This window comes from Pleurodeles waltl, chromosome 7 (assembly GCF_031143425.1).
Source record: "Pleurodeles waltl isolate 20211129_DDA chromosome 7, aPleWal1.hap1.20221129, whole genome shotgun sequence".
Lineage (NCBI taxonomy): Eukaryota > Metazoa > Chordata > Amphibia > Caudata > Salamandridae > Pleurodeles > Pleurodeles waltl.
The window spans coordinates 615290336-615306735 of NC_090446.1; the positions used below are offsets into that span (position 1 = coordinate 615290336).

At 43.0% G+C, this 16400-nt stretch overlaps 1 protein-coding gene across 1 annotated transcript in view; it reads left to right on the forward strand.

Annotated features, from left to right (window-relative positions):
* THOC3 (THO complex subunit 3) overlaps positions 1 to 16400 on the forward strand; it is a 94920-nt gene that overhangs the window by 15434 nt on the left and 63086 nt on the right. The window contains exons 2-4 of the mRNA XM_069244587.1: positions 10486 to 10642; positions 13612 to 13816; positions 14227 to 14388. Coding sequence (XP_069100688.1) covers positions 10486 to 10642; positions 13612 to 13816; positions 14227 to 14388 — 524 coding nt within the window. The remainder of the gene's footprint in view (positions 1 to 10485; positions 10643 to 13611; positions 13817 to 14226; positions 14389 to 16400) is intronic.

Consider the following 16400-nt stretch of genomic DNA (forward strand, 5'->3'; position numbering starts at 1 on the left):
ACTTTGTGCTCATGGCGGTATGTTGTTTCTTCCTCTTCCTAGGTTTTGGGCATCTTGCTGTTTCTTTGCGATGTATGAGAGGTCGCTTTTTTTTTTCTTTCAGTTTTATGTAGCGTGAACTCAACACAAAGGTATTGCAGCACTTTATTTTTGTTGCATTTTTACGTAGCATGAACTCCAATACAAAGGAATTACAGCACTTTACACGCGCACCGGTTACATTACAGAAGAGCATGTTCATTTTTGGTCGCAAGGGGAGATTAAGTGATTTCTCCAGAATCGCAGGATGTTGAACCAGTGCAGAGACTCGAACTGTGTTCCATAGCTCCAGAGCAGGTAGCTCTTCCCTTATACCACTTCCTCTTCCCCTAGGGTTCTTGGTCTAGTGCGTGTTGGGGCAGCCTGGGAATAACTCATTTTTTATATAGCACTTCGCAATACAGGTTCTGCCATTTCATAGCGCTGCAGAGCAGGCGCCATTCTTAACAAAAATGCTGTAAATCATTTGCATCAACCTTGCAGAGATGAAGGGGTGAAAAAACTACAATCATGACATAATCAGTGACATTCTCTTTCTACCAAGACCTCTGCAGTGGGTGCAGTATCCATCTGTCTTGAGTATAGCTTAACACTAGGCAATAGCACATGCTCTTGTTAACTTTCGAGGGTCACATACCAAACACATAGGTTAGTTCTAGGCAAGAAGATGTCGAAAGATGTTGACTTCAAAATGGTGGCAAAGGAGTCCTGACTCCAGACACCAGCACTTCATGGCCTCAAGCTTGATAGCAAAAAACATCTGGCCTTTGGATGTAAATTGGGCCTCTTAAAAGAGTCCAGTTAGCATGAACTCGATCCAAAGATATTACAGCGCTCCACATGAGCACAGGTTACATTACACAAGAACTCATTCATTTTTGGTAGCAAGGGGAGATAAAGTGATTTGCCCTGACTCACAGGATGTTGAGCCGGCGTCGAGACTCAAACCATTTTCCCCAGCTGCAAAGCGGGCAACTCTGTCCCTTACATAACATGCTCTCCCCTAGGGTTCTTTGTGTGGTGCATGATGGGGCAGTCTAGAAATAACTTTTTTTTTTATATATAATTCAGATTCTGCCACTTCATAGCGCTGCAAAACAGGTGCCATTCTTAACAAAAAACGCTCCTTTGTACACAAACAATGTTTTTAAAAGTTAGTCTGGTATTGCTAATGTAGAGGAATAATTCCTTTCAAATATTAACACAGATAAATATATAGCTGCCACTTTTATTTGCTCTCAACTCTTTTGACCCCCTCATTCTCTTAGTTAAATGCCACAAGGGTGCCTTTCTGTGGCTTGTTTAGTGCTATAAAAGTTTAGGTAAACAGACTAGAAAGGGTTGCATCCCTATAGTATCACAGCCAGTCTCTAGGAATGAGGCAAAAATACTCCCAAGATGCGGCCTTGTTGTGTCCTTTCTCCTGCAGCGACAAGCCTGGGAGGGTTGATGTGGCACCTGGCATACATCCATTACACTCCAAACTAATACACGTAGGTAGTAGACATTGTCATTTACAACGCCAATAGCTCTAACTCTCACAAGTGCGAGACCTATTGAATTTCACATGCTTGTTGGGCTTTGTCTCTTTGGTAGCAGTGAAATTAAGCAGGCAAGTCTTTCCCTTGAAGAATGGTTTGGGAAAGAAGCACAATGCAGGTAATCTTTGAATGGTAAAAATACAGAGTGCAGAGTGAATACTTTTATGAAAATGTATGACTTTTATTCACTTTAAAGGGTTCAGTGGCAGTGCAAAATATGATGCACATATAGCACCACAGTCTAGCTCTTTCCGGGTGTGCAGACAGCCATACAAGCACCCTCGCAATGCAAGAGTACTGCATTGTCTGGTCTGTGCAGGAAAACTTTCAGCTTGGTCATTTTGGTACATTCTTACTGCTCTTCTTGGATACTCATTTGTATCCCTATGCGATAGCTGGTGGCCAGGGAGAATAGTGTCTGAGTTACTTGAACTTGGCTATCTCCGTGGTACACTGGTACTGTGGCACACAGTGATGTAGAACAGGCAGTTGTGTGCAATTTCATGGTGATGCAACCTTTCAGATCTGTGGGACCCATGCAGGGGTGCCACAAAGATAGCATGAAAAGGTATGCAACCTCTTAGTCTGCATAGCAAAGAGTTGGTGTTAGGGTGCAGGATGAGATGGTCCGTGCGCAGGAATAGTGATTTGGGGTAGCTACAAAGTAACATTGGATACTGAATTCCTTCCTGATCACCCCCAGCAGCAGGACAAATTAATCTTCCCTTTCTTAATGAAATGGGGAGAAGGAATTGGGGATGGATTAAAGCCGATCTCTGGAGTGTGGTTTCTTTTCGCTCAGGCAATGGCTTTCAGACCAGTGCTTAAAATTGTTGAACCTTAAGGTTTGTGCGCGGTTCTCAGTATACCTCCTCATTCAGATCTTAGTAATAGCAAACCTTTCCCTCAATATTCCGAGTGTGAAAAAACAAAACACTAAATGTAAACTTCGCATTTGTATAGCGCACTACTCACCCGTTAGGGTCTCAAGGTGCTGTACGCATACCGCTGTGGACCCCCTCCTAGCTTTTCCCTGTGAGACGCCCACTCCTGGGCAAACCCAGGCATCCAATCGCTGTCAGGTTTTGTGGAGATTAAGCAAGCTATTGCCCAGAGTTACAGAGTGGGACTCATTAATTAGATTAGGCACCAAGGCGAGAATTATCTGGTCCAAGGGAATTGAGCCCAAGACCCGCAGAGGCGGGCATTGAACCCTGGTCTCGGGCCAGATCTCTGCATCAGGGTCTGCCGCTCTAACCATTGTGCCACACTTCTCCACTGTGTGCGTGTATTTCATTAAGACATTTTCTCTGGCCAGCCAGGAACTCTTCCTGATCTTTAGCTTTTTTACCAGGGCTGACCACAGGGTATTAGTAAAGGGCACATATCACTCCTTTTATTCAGGTGATAGCAGTAGCCGTGGCCGAAGTTCTGGTTTTCATATCCTTGACCACATTCTTTTTCAAGTTGTTGCTTTGTTGTGGCCTGTCAAACTGGCCTATTCTAGTGAGCGGAGCACAAAGAGCCCTTCCCTTTTCCACTGAGTCTTTGATGGTTCAAATAAGCTCCAAAAATAACTTGGCTACAGTGGCTCAAAAAGCATAGGATCATGAGGGAGGCAGGTGGTGGCCATGACAGTGGGTAATGGTTATACTGGGGAGATACTTCCATTAGACTCTGTACATTCTAACAGTAAACTATGTTTTTAGTGCTACACATGCACTTTTTGATTCTGTGGCTTTGGGTTCTATAGCCTCTCAAGCACCCACCCATATGCCACACAGCCCTCCCCCTCAACCCCAGATTTTCTAACCTTTTGAGGAAATGAGACCCCAGTTATAAAATATATTACAGGTTTACTTGGGAGGGCCACTAGGGAGACTTCTGTTTTTCGGATCCAGATTAAAATGCATTTATATACTTGCTGTTTCTCTGCTGCACATGCCAGGAGCCATATTAGGACCTCAACATTGGGGTGGTAGGTGTCCTTATAAAAACGGAGGTTCATCTTGTCTATAACCCCATTTCCAGTAGAGCCAAGTGCTGTCCTGGTGCTCAACATGTTTCAAAACAGGCAATCCATCTGCTGCAGAGCTCAGGTTGTGATGTTCTTGAATAGGAACCCTAATGATCTGTCAGAAATTTTGAAATGAGCAGAATCCAATACTATTACTGCACAAGCGACTTTCAACCTCACAGCCGTCATAGGAGAAGATTGACCCACAGGTTTATGAATTCACCTGATCTTGCCAAAAAACTAATTTTTCCCAACCTCAGTGTATTAGGTGGTCACTTACAAACAGCACTAGCACATTAATTCACCTCAAAAGCATGGTTTTATATAGCATTTATACCCTTAAGGCCACAATGAAAACACACACAGGGCAACTCCAGTAATCCCATGCCTAATTAGTTGCCTAAGATCAAGAGAACAAATGACATTCCGATACTGCATGTCCTAGTGCAGCTAACTGCACCCCTAATGTAGTTTAACCTTAGTAGCCTAAATTTATGCATGGAAGCATCAAAATGTTTAAATACAGTCATTAAGTCAGGCAGATCAGCATCTTTCTATACACATAACAGGAAGCTTTAGCAGCCTCAGCATCCAAAATGATGTCTTTCCTACTTATAGCCTGGCTAAGGGTGATTACCAGCTCTAATTACCAAATCGTTGCCTACTGCCACAAAGCCTCCTTTCGTTTACTGATGTTATTCTTTTCTTAGTATGTTACCCCGGTGTATGTCCTGAAATAACAATAGTCTTATTATCATGGAAGAACACTTTTCTTTTCTGTACTGTCGCTGCACCGACTACTTCTGTGTAGCAGACCTCATTTCCAAGAAGAATGCCACCATTCTTTTCTATTATGTGGAGTCTTTCTCCTTGTTGATCCCACCCTCATCAGTGGAATGCAGCTGAGCTCCTCAGACCTAAAAAAAAAAAATGTCCATTACCACCTTTTTCAGGTTCTCTACCACCATGGTATGTAGAAACCTGTGTTTTCACCTACCTATCAATCAACATAAGTTGTAAAAAAAAAAAATAGATTAGTACAGGTTTTGATGGTCTGGTGGTACTACTGTTCTTTATCTCTCTACATGTTTCTATCAGATAATTATGACGCTGCGACCTCTGCTTATTTCAGTATCCCTTGTCTTATTTTGTTGTTGCATCTGAGAGGCCTACTGTTTGCCTTTTTGGTACTTTTGTCTCCATTTTGTAGGGTTGTGGCTTGCACTGTGGACTATTTTGGGCCTCGCTCCTGGATTATCTCGGGCTTCACTCAGTCACTTTTATGTGACAATTTAGTCCAGTCTCAGGTTAGTTAGGGTGTACAGTTTGCCCAGGAACTTGACAATCGCCACACCCCTAGACTTTCACCGATCCCTAGTGGGTCCGGCCCACTCAAGTGGCTTCCCTCTTTTCAGGTTCAGAGTTTGAGGTAGGTCTGTGGATGCAGTTTGTCTTGCCCCCGGTTTGTATTAGCACTCTGTCTCGGGGCCACAAGTTCAGACTCTCACCAAGTTCATAGCAGCAGTAGTGGCCATGTTCGCCCTCTCGCAGTAGCGGAATCTTACCAGCCGAAGGAAATCTCCAGACGACACACACGGATATTCTCTTGGGCTATTTGGCAGCTGGCTGTGCAGCGCATCGCTCAGTGGGTTGCGGCAGGACCAGAGGCTTCAGTTGGAGGTCCTCTTCTGGGCAACGGGCTGCAGATCGTGGCCTACTCCTGCACTACTCCGGTGGGTACTTGGCTCACAGGCAGCTAACTCACATTCTCTAAAACTCAAAAACCTTCTTTTGGAGAGTGACGACCACAAGCTCACAGATGATGATTCTTTCGCTTGGCGGAAACCAGGCATTATGTTTGGCACACAGTTCCACAAGGCGATAACCTCAAATCTTCATGAGGTCCCTACAGGGCACCCCTTAATCTCCAGGACTAGTTCCCACGCATGGAGCACACAGGCCACCGGCAGATGCTTATCCTGGTTTTCTTTGACCCTACCACAAAGGCACACTGCTCCAGGTGTCTGTCGGCTCTGGCAGGGGTAACTGACGAAAGTCACACTGCCCAGTCTGGCAGTTCTGCGAATCCCTCATCACACATGCTTAGCAAGCCTCTGTCTGACGGACTCAAAGCAAGGGTCAGTCACAGGAGTCCTTTCCACATTCTGCTCTTCGTGCAGGGTTATTGCTTCCTTCCCTTATTCACAAACAGGACATCTTGTCACCCAGGACAGTCCAGTAATTCCTCCTTCAGATTAGACACCAGGCGATGTTCCCTTGCTACTGGGGAGTTAGTTTTTAGTGCAACACCAAGCTGTGGCTGCGTAGTAGTCCCATATAACTCTGTGGAGTACCCCCCCCCTTGTAGAAAAGACCACAACAATGAAGAGTGATGGATCTTGAGCCCCCTAGTTTATACCAGTTTTGCAGATGGAGGATGTATAGTCTAGGTCTTCTTCCTTGGAACAGGTTTGCAAGGATGCCCTGCCCAACATTACATTTCCAGGCGGCATGCCCACTACATAAGTACAAAAAAGGTGAGCCAGTTGCACCCAGATATTTATGACCTCTTCTATCAGAGATCTGGAAGAGAGCCAAGAACCTGTGTCTCTTCAAAGGGCTCATTTCCCTGTCAACGGATACTGTATGACCCACCCTGTATGCCTTGCTATCTACATTCTGGCAGCTGCAGTCATTCATTTGCAGCCCAGTATCAGTGACGGCCCTGGCAATTCCAAGGAAAGCCTGTCTCCCATTTCCTCACAATAGGGTCTGGTGCTCCCTCCTCCCATCTAGGAGATGCCAGCAATCCACCTATGCTCTCTGGAGAAAGCAAGCTCTCCTCCATCTTGTACTCTTGTCCAGACTTTGGGCTTGCACAATGGAACCCGCAGGTCTGTATCACTTGTGCATGTCACACTGCCAGTCCTAGTACACGCTCGTGTACAATGCAAGAGATGTTGACGTTCATGATATCTGGTTCATCATAGGCAGCAGAACGTTTTAGATAAATGGGCTACTAGGTGTGCATTCATGTCTCACGGGTAAAAAGGCCTGTTACTATAATTCACTAACACGGCTTGCAGCCACCTCTGTGCTCCACTCGTGAATCCCGCAGCAGGGAAGTTAGTCCTCTGTCACTTGGTGCACCCCTCCTAACTCAGAACAATGCCCAAAATTGTGCATTGTAAAAAAAATAAACGGGCCCAGGTCAACACACACACTCAAACCTGGTGTATGTGTGTGCCATGAAGCAAAATCATAAACTAGGATCACAGTTGTATGCAGTTTGGGCAAGCAGGGGCATGGGCCCTGACTGCACATCATGCAGGGGATACTCCATTCCCAACAGGTAAGTGCCCAGCTGGTCAGTCTTCTTCAAGCCTTTGTGTCTATGCCCTCAGCTCTGCTGATTTTGCAGCTCTCACCTGTTGCTAACCAGAGTGTGTGGGACCATCTTGTATTCTCTAACACAAGGAGGAAGCAGTCTCACTGCACTTAAAATCATTGAAATCCGAATTTGAGCTTTTGGTACAGATTTAAAGATGGCAGTTGAGACAGTCCTGCTGCTTCCCTCGCTTCCACCAGTCAGTGGACATCTATTCACCACAAATGGAAGACACGCATCATTCTTTCTTTTAAGTTACGCCTACCTTACAGTGTGAGCCGACTGCTTGCGGGAAGATTGCTAACTTACAGTTGGCTGAGAGCTGCCAATTGCTTACTATTGGTTGGCTTTGGTGCCACTCTTATTTGCATGCTTCTTATTGGAAGGCTTGCCTTTCTGTTCTTATGTTTGTCCCTCCCATGGAGCAAAGACTCTTAATCATCCTTTTGACTGACTGACTTTTATCCTTCTGTTGCTTACATTTGGGGAAACTACTTTTTCAGTCTGCCATGAGTCTCCTCTTGTGCTGCTCTTCCTCTCCCCAAATACCCAATCTCCCCCCACTGTGGTGTTCCACACCCCTCCTGTCTTGTCTGTAAAAGCACAGAAACTGGGATAGTTTCGTATGAGCTAAGAGCAGGCTTTAAGAGCTGTTTGTGCCTCATCTCCTACATTTCACAGCACCGGCGAAGGCCCATTTGCTGTACCCACTCAACTGGCATTCGAGGCAGATGGTGTACATGGCTTGACACGTCTCCTGAATGGCCATAAATCTGCCTCTGCTACTGGAGGAGGGCCAAATGACTGAATCCAGTGGAAAGTGAGCCAGATCTTGGCAAGCGTTTCCTTGTACTTTCCAGCAATTCCTTATTATTTTTTAATTTTGTGCAGTTTCCTGAATGAGATGTATTTTGAAAACTAAACATGACATTTATAAAGATTGAAATGTTGAACTGAATATACATTTTGAGCTACTATAAGGTATGTTTTTTTTTTTTTTTTTTTTTTTTTTTTTTTTTTTTTTTTCCTCCAGTGTTTATTTTTTGCTAACAGCACTTTACAGACAAACAATGACATCTCCAACAGCTCGGCACTCACATTATCAATGTGTGAGACCTGTTGTTTTAGCCATTGCTTGTTTTTATCCTCCTTTGTTCCTCCAACTTTCTTTACATTTGTTTCTTGCTTGATGTTTTATTGTGCCTTGGGCCTTTCTTTTCTTTTCTTTTGTTTTAGGCATGGAAGAAGTAGAAACAGATTACTACTATTCACTGTTTATTCATTGCCAAACCCTCTTCTGCTTTTTTTGGGTTTGTTGTGATGGTTTTTCCTAGCTTTCGAAGCCCTTTGGCAGGGAGAATAGACAGCCATATTTTCATCAGCTAGCTGAAGGCATGCAGAGCAAACCTACATTGAAAGTCTGGACACCATGGTCTTACTTTCAATCTCTTGTGAAAGACACAAAAGATTTGCCTGTATTTCTTTGCTCATGACGGTGAACACAATGTCTGTCTTAACTTTTAATAACGAAGTAGAAGACAAATACATCATTGTTCATTTGACCATGTAATCAATATATTGTTAGAAAGTGAGTAATAAACTTGATGGAATTCCAGTGACCCAGGTGATAAAGAAAAAAGGCAGCACTGTTTCTTCTTTTAAAGTAGATGGTTTTCAAAGTTCATATAAGCGTAGAAGACTGCCTCCTTCAGCTTCTCTCAAGATAATAGAGGTTGTGTTAGCATGATGTAGCAGCATTTTTAGTTTCTTCATAATTTTCTGATGCAACATGCTGGTGTGGGGTATTAGTGGTACCAAATTCAAAGCAAGGAAATGGTGCATTTAGGATCCCCGTCTGCATTTCAAGGTGTGTTAGCTGCAGCAAAGATCCGAGCTTGCTGGTGTTTTGTCTCATTGGTAAGCCAGTTGAGGGCCACACATCAGTCCCTGACAGTGAAATCTGGAGCAGCTGTGGATAAAGAGTTTGTTTTGGAAGATGGAGAATGTTGGAAGAGCAATGGTGTCCCTAATCCTTTTGCATTATGAGGTCCTTATATGCATACCCAGTGTCTGACTCTGTGCTAGACTGCGCACTCAGAGTTGTGTGGCTGTGTTGGATAAAAACAACATCAAGATTATGATTACAAAATAGATGCTTATTCTGCTTCTATTGGCTTAGTTCTCATTGTAATATTTCCATTTTGTCTTCTACTATTTCGGTGTGTGAAATGAGGATCAGCTCTGTTTAAGTGATGTTAATAGAGGTAAAAACAGCCACAGAAAGGACATGGCGACCCACACCAGTAATTAGATGCTAAAAAGTTGGAAGGGCTATAACATTTTATTAAGCAGTACATCAATTAGCAATTTCAGAGCAAGTAGGAGTCTGCAGGATAGAGACCTCCAAATCTTCATACTGAATGTGTTGACCTTAAAGTCATTGGGAGGTGAACGAATTACATTGGAATAGATTATTATTAGCAAGTGATCTGGGTATATTTATATGTAAGATGCTTTGTGGATCTTGACGCAACCTCAAGAAATTCATTGTCGGAACTACGGCGGTGGCATTTCAAGTAGATGTGTCTGCCCAGATGACTTATCTTGGGAGAATAATTCTATTTTAGTGAGATTAAATTTAAAGTGGAAAGAAATTCAAATCTAGACTAACTGTGTGGTCCTTAAATAGGAGACAATTTAAGGTAATGTTAAGTGACTTTTATATGCTGGTGGATGACGAATGTGTCCTAACATTGGAATCCACAGCTCTATGTATGGAGACAGGAACAACAAGAAGAGAACAGCACAGAAACGCTTGGGAGATGAAATCTGGCATGGTCCTCGTTGTCAAAGTGATGTGTCTAAAAAGGAGGCATGACAACAGCCTACTCTATCACCTTGCTTGTTGAGAGTTTAGAGAATTTATTGACAATATCAAAGGTAACTAAGATAAAAAGCACTGCTGTGTTTAGTTTCATCAGCCCTATGGCCCACTGCTTTTCCTCAAACCAGTGTGAGGAGTAGTGGTGAAATGGGCACAGGGATACTTTGCTCCTACTTGTGATTGTAGGGTAAACCCTTCCATATTATCTCATTTATTTATTAAGATAAGTACTGTGATTGATGCTTCACAGGTGGTTAGAAAAGAGGCAGTTTTCTCTAAGGGATAGGATTTCCTGTTTCAGTAGACTTTGTCATGTATGTAGTACTATGAATAGACTTTTCAGGACTTCAGCCAAGGGACATGTGTTTTTTGTCCACATTTCTTTATGGACCATTATGTTTCACTTTGCTTTTTTATGTTGTGATAGTGTACCATAATTGGAGCTCTGAAAGTAGGAGTTTAAGGTCTTTCAAGAGCAACCAGAAAAGTGTGATGAGCCTTGGAGAGTTGGGACTTACCACAGGAAGCATATATCTTTGCTTTTAGCCCTGAACATTTGGGATTCTGGTATTGCTGGCTGCAAAATTGATCTGTTTGTTTCCAAATGCATCCATAGGTGAAGGAGAATAATTATCGAGGACATGGCGATAGCGTGGATCAACTTTGCTGGCATCCGACCAATCCGGACCTTTTTGTCACTGCATCGGGGGACAAAACTGTTAGAATTTGGGATGTACGATCTGGAAAATGCATTACCACTGTTACCACAAAAGGTGAGAAAAGCTTTATGGGTGCCTCTGTTTTCAATAAACCAACCTTAATCCAACAGGTAAAAAAAACAAAACATATGGAGACGGAGCCTTGTTAAGTCAAGAATGTCTGTGGTTGCACACAAGGGTGGACATTTATTTCTAATAGGTGTGTCCCGGGACAATATAGAATAATAGCCAGAGTGTCATTATCATGTTGTCTTATGTTATGCAGATTTATAGAGTGCACTATCACCGGGAATGTAATCTAGTGCTCAGCAGATGCGAGTCTAGCCACACCAGGACCTAGTGTGATTACTCGAAAAGCCAGGTCTTCAGCTTCTTTCAGAATTCAAGAAGTGAGGAGGCAGCGCTAATGTGTAGTGGCAGACCATTCCATGCTTGAGTAGCAATGTAGGAGAAGACTTAACTATCGGATCTGCTTTTCCCTATTCGTGGGATTTATGTAATTAGAAGCCCGGACGAGCTGGGTGTCTGGAAGGTTTATGAAAGCAAATGCGATTGTTGAAGTTTATTTGGCCAATGTTATTTAGCGCCTTGAAAGTGTGGATGAGGAGTTTTAATTGTGCATGTTTGTGATTGGGGAGCCCGTAGAGCTCCTTCAAGTGTGGTGTAATGTATGAGTGACGTGGGAGGGGGAGAGATTTTCAAGCCTTAAAGTTCTGAATGGGGGACGGAGCCTTTTGATGTGTTTTTTTTTTTTGTCTTTTTCTTTTTTTTTTTTTTTTGATCCCGGCATAGTGTATGCTGCCGTAGTTCAGCCTGCTTTTGACCTGGGCATGTGACAGTTTTCGAGGTGCTGATTGGGAGCCATTTGAAAGTGGTTCCTCAGCATCTTCAGGGTATGGAAGCATGAGGTGGTGACAACATCGACTTTAGAAGGTCACGTTGAGATGGTTGTTGACGATAATTCTTAGCTTCTTGGTATGGGTGTTGGGCTTAGGTCTGTTGGCCTATTCCCCTTGTGATGTGCTCTTCTCAAAGATCACGATTTCTGTCATGGCAGTGTCTAGCATTAGACTGTTGGTCTTCATCCAGTGGATGATTTCAGTCTTGCAGACCTTGAACTTGATCTGGTAACTAAGGGCCTGATTACAACTTTGGAGGACGGTGTTAAACCGTCCCAAAAGTGACGGATATACCACCTACCGTATTAAGAGTTCCATAGGATATAATGGACTCGTAATACGGTAGGTGGTATATCCACCACTTTTGGGACGGTTTAACACCGTCCTCCAAAGTTGTAATCAGGCCCTAAGTGTCTTATCTGTGAGGGAGAGAATGATTTGCCTGTCGGCATAAGAAAGGTCGTTGATGTGAGTAAATGATGCGGTTAGAGGGATCATGTATAACTTGAAGAGGGTCGAGCTCAAGAAGAGTTCCTTCTGGAACTCTGCAGATGAGGTCGCAGGTGTCTGAGATGTACGGTGTCAGGCTGGCTGAATTGGTCCTTCCAGTCAGGATGGAGCAGATACATCAGAGCGTGCTTCTTTGGATTCCAATGTCATGTAAGCTTTGGAAGGGGGTGGGAGACTCTGTTAAATGCAGTGGAGAGGTCCAAGAAGATGAGGGCCGCTTCATGTTGATGTAATCCATAGTGGCGATGAGGGAAGTTTGCATGCTGTGGTTGTGTCTGAAACCAGACTGAGTGGTGTTAGGGAGTTGGTGGTGGTTAAGGTATTTGGTAAGGTGTCTGTGATTTTTCTCTAAGCCCTTGGCTGGGATTTGTAGCAGGAAGGTTAGTCTGGATTTGACGAACAACGAATGATCTGCAAAGGGTTTCTTCAGAAATAGGAGAACAGTTGCATGTTTCCAAGCATCTGGGAATGTCGCAAAAGATGTGGATGCATTCATAATGCATGTAAGCATGGCACGTATGGGTTGCAGTCCTCTAGAGTAGGCATGATGCGAACAGGGGACCGATAGAGCTGCCTGTTGGATGAACTTCCTGGGGATAGCTGTTTCCTTTGAGGGTGATGATGGACCATCTCGTTAGCATTGTTTTTTTGGATAAGATATGGAGATGTTTCGTGAGGTCTGTTGGGTCTGGTTGTGGGGCTGAAGTTGCTTTAAATAACAGGGATTTTGTTGCTGAAGAATTTAGAGAAATTGTTGCAGAGGTCCTGAGGGGATGATCGATTTGGAGGCTGCCGATGGTGAGGTGGAATCTTTCACAATGGTTAAAATTTCTTTGCTTCCGTTGATGCTGTCATTCATGCTGTCTGCCAGAGTGGCGCGTTAGGTGGTCTGGATCATTTGCTGGTTGCGTCTCAGGACGGATCTGAATGTGCTCCTGTCTCCATTGTCCGAATTCATTCTTCATTTGTGCTTCAGTTGTTTGTACTGGCGCTCCATCAATCTGAGTTACTCCATGTACCAGCCTGCTTGGGATAGTCATCTTTTTGTATTGCTGAGTTTGAGGGAGGGCAGGGAGTCGTTGCAGGAGGTGATTTAGTTGTTGAAACTCTATGAAGTCTTTGTTTGACTGCAGTAGATAGTGCTTACCATCATAATTTGTACACTTGTCAAACTGACACAGCAATATTTAATTTGGACACTGAGTGCTTAGTAGGGTTGGCCTGTCTTAGCTGGCTGTAGTGACTATGCACAAATAGTTTCTTGTGACTAGTTGGGTTGTTGTGTGTGTTTGTGTGGTATCAGTTATTTCTTGGGGTCATTTCATATAAATTCATGCTGTCTTTCATTCTTAACTTCTTTTTAGGGTCCCAAGTCCATGCTAAAAGCAAAGGGGTGAACATGTAATTAATTTAAAGGCAGGGTCACTGTTCACTCTTGTATTGTACTATGAATCTGTGCTAGTTGATGTAGTGGGCATTTGATGTGAGATATCTGGTTTCTGTACAACCTTGCTATTTATCATATTTGACTACCATTTAGTGGTTGAGTATCGGTGTTGTGAGGTACTGGGTTAACATCCATGGTTGTAAGGTCTCTTTATTTCTGTGATTTAGGAGAAAATATTAACATTTGCTGGAGCCCAGATGGACAGACCATCGCTGTTGGGAACAAGGATGATGTTGTGACATTCATCGATGCCAAGATGCATCGCTGCAAAGTTGAGGAACAGTTCAAATTCGAGGTGAATGAAATATCATGGAACAATGACAACAACCTTTTCTTTCTGACCAACGGCAATGGGTGCATCAATATTCTAAGGTGAGGAGTAGCCAGGCCTATCCACAGCTGATGTGTTCACATCTTAGCCTGAGGGCAGTTCCCACTAACTGTGGTAGTCCGAATTATAATTGTAATTGTAACATCTCTGTGCTGAAAATCTTTAAGCTTCATTAGGTGAAATGAATGCTTTAATTTTAAAGGGTACTAGTAGATCAAGGAGTACTCATGGTTTGCAGAATCGACAGGGGTTGTTTGCAGAATTGATAAGGAATTGTGTATATTCATATTTCTTCTTTTCGGGATCCCCTGTGAAGACATTACCTGAAAGCCTGTGTTATTTGTGCCTTGCTTTCTTCTGTTCTCATGCAGTTAGTGAAGTAACGTATCTTTGCTCTCATGAACTTGTCTGCCGCTTCATATTTATGCCTGCTGTTCTGTTCTGTTTTCAGCTATCCAGATCTGAAGCCAGTGCAGTCTATCAATGCTCACCCATCCAACTGCATCTGCATTAAGTTTGACCCCACAGGGAAGTATTTTGCTACAGGTAGTGCAGATGCACTTGTCAGCCTGTGGGACGTAGATGAACTTGTCTGTGTGCGCTGCTTTTCCAGGTGAGTTGCTTTAGGTTGGATACCCATTGCAGACTGACAAGCCCTTTGTGTTTCTTTTTTTTTCCGTTTCCAACTTGCATACACTTTATACACGTAGCACAGCATCATACATCATGAATGCAAGATTTGGCCATGTATGTGTGATGCATAATTCTCAGAGATTTATTTATCCCTCACTCTAGACTGTTTATTTGTATCTTTGATCTTTTAAGTAATGCTTTTGGTTGAGGTTTATAGTTTGGGAGATTAGCCTGTAAAGGAGATCTTGATCATTTACTGTTGGGTATAGTTCTTTCCTGGGTTGATTGGAGGTAAAGTGGTATTCTAAAGGTTAAACACATTTTCATTTCCTAAATGAACTTGTTGGGTGTGTATTTATTAATAAAATCGTGTAACAGCAGCTCAGAGGCTTGTTGTGCAGGACCCATGCTGCAATTTGCATCTAGTATGCTCCTCATTGGACCATTCTCATTATTAACAAATTAACTTCTGGTTTGATTATTAATAAAATAACTCTTGCTCCAACTAGGCTACAGTTTTTTATTTTCTTATTCTCTGCGATTTATCTGTTTCTTTAGGAACCAGTGTTCTCAGTTACTTCATTTTTAGATAATTTTGTATTCTTTTTCTTCATTCGAACGCAGATATCTGTGCATGCATCTTAATTATCAGTCAGCATTTCTTTTGTCCACACTATAATTTAATTCACTGTTAGGCTTATAATGTACTGGGTACATTATTTGATTCCATAATACAAGGATGGCTTTTCTCTACACCATGACCTCTCCTTCTTAGACTAGTGAAGTGAATGGTGCCTCTGAGTTAGAGGGGCCAGTAGTTCAGGTATAAGGTCTGCCCAGGCTGCTAGGTTTCAGCATTCCTATCATATGTGCTTACGACTTTCATGTCAGAATGAAAAATGTCCTAGCTATTGTAACGGGAAGTTTTAATTCTATTAAGGACACGGAGGCAAGGATTACACTGATCTTTTTTTTAGTTTATTAACTAAGTACAATAACCATTATAAACAAAACTTAATTTCCCATTAGGCTTAGGGAAAAGAAGAAAAACAGCATTAACTATAGTTCATCCAATCAGGATCCAGCATATTGCTTCAGGACCTGAGGCGAGAATGACGCTAGTTTAAAGCTTCTTCGCCACAAGTGACGCAATATTAGGAATTGTTTTAAAAATAAAACCTTTTAAAAGTAGAACCTGAAGATTAATCTGCTACATTAAGAATGTCTTCAAGACCTGCTCCCAGGATGAAAGCTTTGAAGGCCACAGCCCCTCATACTGGGTTTACCCCAAACATGCGAGTGTCAAAACCTGCTTCCTGCATGATCCATTTACCCACTTAGCAATAGTGGTGGAGGAAACCACCTCATGGGGCTTTTTCAAAGCAATGAGCAGTTGAACAAGTTCAAAACTGTATTGACATCTGACAGTGTGGAGTATCTATTTCTGGAGGAATGGACAACCGTATCCCCCTTAGGAGTTTGCATACCAAAGGATGCTCCCTCACAGGGTGATCAGGAATCTGGACATGGCCTGCAAAGGTCGCTGAACGAAAGGTATTGAAGTACATATAGGCCAATCCCTTTGAGGCCAGAGAGGCCAGAAAATTCAAATTAAAGACAATGACAGTCCTCAGGTGATCAAAATGTCTTTGACAGCACCAACCCAGTTATCTAATCAAAGCTGATCGGTGCTGTTTGATAGTGCTATCTGCCCATGCCTTTAAAAAAGGAAGTCTTCAGCTTCTCTTGAAAGCCTTGTGACTTTACAACATTCCATGTAATCCTCCAAGCCATGAAATTCAGAGAAATGTCCAACATCAGATTGTGGTGGTTGCCCTGGGGATGCATGAGCGGAGCTGGAAATAGGGTAGATTGACTGGAAAATCCATCAGAACTAGATACCATACTTGAAATCTCCATAATGGGGAAGTTACCACCATGTCCGCTTGCTGTCGTCAGACCTGGGTGGAGAGTATTATTATCATGGCGAAC